At 33.4% G+C, this 2,570-nt stretch overlaps 1 protein-coding gene across 1 annotated transcript; it reads right to left on the minus strand.

The window, feature by feature from the left end:
* Positions 1-602: 602 nt before the first annotated feature.
* On the minus strand, positions 603-2,197 carry LOC149783732 (uncharacterized). Its single transcript, XM_089931977.1, has one exon. It carries the CDS (start codon positions 2,028-2,030, stop codon positions 804-806), a length of 1,227 nt encoding a protein of 408 aa, XP_089788103.1. The 5' UTR covers positions 2,031-2,197; the 3' UTR covers positions 603-803.
* Between the last annotated feature and the right edge of the window lie 373 nt (positions 2,198-2,570).

Genomic DNA, 2,570 nt, shown 5'->3' on the forward strand with positions numbered 1-2,570 from the left:
TTAAATGCAGTGAATTGAATTATAAAGAAAATACTGAATAAGCACTTAGTTTTACAAAAATAAAAAATAAAAAAATCAGTACCTTTACATGATTTCAAAATTCTATTTTTATTGAAAATGTCAAGAAGAAACATAATAAACTGCTATAGCCCTTAGCGACAACAAAATGTTAATAAAGACAATAACAAATACATGTAAACATATTTATAATATCGTGCATATGTTAGAGTTGTCGTTCTTGTTGATTCACAATGAGGCCTTTTGTACTCGGAACATACTGGGTCTGCCTTTGACTTGATATGGTGATGAATCCAGTAACATTTGTCTCCATTTTGTCACTTCCATCCGATGTAAATAATAAATGCGGCATAATTTGACTTCAGTTTCAACAAGATAGTACTATTTCCAATGTTTTCTTGTGGATTATATTTCATTTGATTTACATACTGTTTGTGGTGGATTCGGGCAGGTTTTGGGTGAATCGTGTGGCCCTCATGTGGTCTACTTTGAATAAAACTTTTACCACATACTTCACATATAAATGGATTTTCTCCAGTATGTATCCTCATGTGCTTATTCATATCTCCTTTCCATTTAAACATTTTATAACATACTTCACACTTATATGGTTTTTCTCCAGTATTTTTCGCCATGTGCTCATTCAGGCGTCCACTTTGAATAAAGCATGTACCACATACATCACACTTTAATGGTTTTTCTCCAGCATGTATCATCATGTGTTTCTTTACATTTTCACCGCGAGTCAGCATTTTATTACATACTTCACAATTAAATAGATTCTCTCAAATATGTATCACCAGGTGCCTGTTCAGACTTCCTTTTTGAATAAACTTCTTATTACATATATCACACTTAAATGGTTTTTCTCCAGTATGTATCCTCATGTGCTCATTCAGAGATTTTCTGCGAGTAAAACTTTTGCCACATACTTCACACTTATATGGTTTTTCTCCAGTATGTATCCTCATGTGCTCATTCAGAGATTTTCTGTGAGTAAAACTTTTACCACATACTTCACACTTATATGGTTTTTCTCCAGTATGTACCCTCTTGTGATCATTCAGAGATCTACTGTGAGTAAAACGTTTACCACATACTTCACACTTATATGGTTTTTCTCCAGTATGTATCCTCATGTGCTCATTCAGATATGTACGGTAAGTAAAACTTCTACCACATACTTCACACTTAAATGGTTTTTCTCCAGTATGTATCATCATGTGTTTCTTTACATTTTCACCTCGAGTCAACATTTTATTACATACTTCACACTTAAATTGTTTCTCTCCAGTATGTATCGCCATGTGCTCATTGAGACGTCCACTTTGAGTAAAGCATGTACCATATACATCACACTTAAATGGTTTTTCTCCAGTATGTATCCTCATGTGACATTTCAGATTTCCATTTTGGCTAAACTTCTTATCACATACATCACACTTATATGGCTTTTCTCCAGTATGCATCCTCATGTGCTTAGTCAGAGTTCCACTGTATGTAAAACTTTTACCACATACTTCACACTTAAATGGTTTCTCTCCAGTATGTATCCTCATGTGCTCATTCAGAGATCCACTGTGTGTAAAACTTTTACCACATACTTCACACTTAAATGGTTTCTCTCCAGTGTGAGTCCTCATGTGAATCTTTACATGTTCACTTCGAGTCAGCATTTTATTACATACTTCACACTTAAATAGTTTCTCTCCGGTATGTATCGCCATGTGCTCATTGAGACGTCCTTTATGAATAAAGCATGTACCACATACATCACACTTAAATGGTTTCTCTCCAGTATGTATCCTCATGTGTCTATTCAGAGTTTCTTTTTGAATAAACATTTTATCACATAAATCACACTTAAATGGTTTTTCTCCAGTGTGTATCCTCATGTGATTGTTTAGATTTCCACTTTGACTAAACATTTTATCACAAACTTCACACATAAATAGTTTCTCTCCAGTATGTACCCTCGTGTGCTTCTTCAGTTTTCCACTGTGACTACACATTTTTTTTACGTACTTCTCACTTCAACGGTTCTCATTCAAATCTCCAATGTTACAAAAGTTTAATAAATACAAAATCACACAGTAAAGGTTTTTTTTCTCCTGCATGTCCCATCATATGACATTGTACATTTTGGTGACCATTATCAGCGAAACATTTGACACAAGCATTATACTAATAAAGGGTCAGACTATTTACCGGAACAAATTGAAACTAACCGGAACAAACGAAAATACCGGTACAAAAAAGTAGACAATAACGGAACAAAGGTTAAAACACAAATTCTACTTACTTTTATAACTTGTTATACTTTTATTTCCATGAATTTCAATTATTTGTATACTGATATTGCTTATTTTATTTTAGTTTCGTTTTTAATTATATCCTATTGATACTTCGCTGTGGCAGGGGCGATTTTATTCGGGGGCAATTACTCTAATGTACTGCAAAGTTGTTAGTACTAAATTTACACTACACTGTAAATACGACAAAAATATTAATGAAGACCCGTCAAAAGAAATTATTTCACAAATTTCAACATG

Source organism: Sinohyriopsis cumingii, chromosome 14, assembly GCF_028554795.1.
Source record: "Sinohyriopsis cumingii isolate HCF-2022 chromosome 14, ASM2855479v2, whole genome shotgun sequence".
Lineage (NCBI taxonomy): Eukaryota > Metazoa > Mollusca > Bivalvia > Unionida > Unionidae > Sinohyriopsis > Sinohyriopsis cumingii.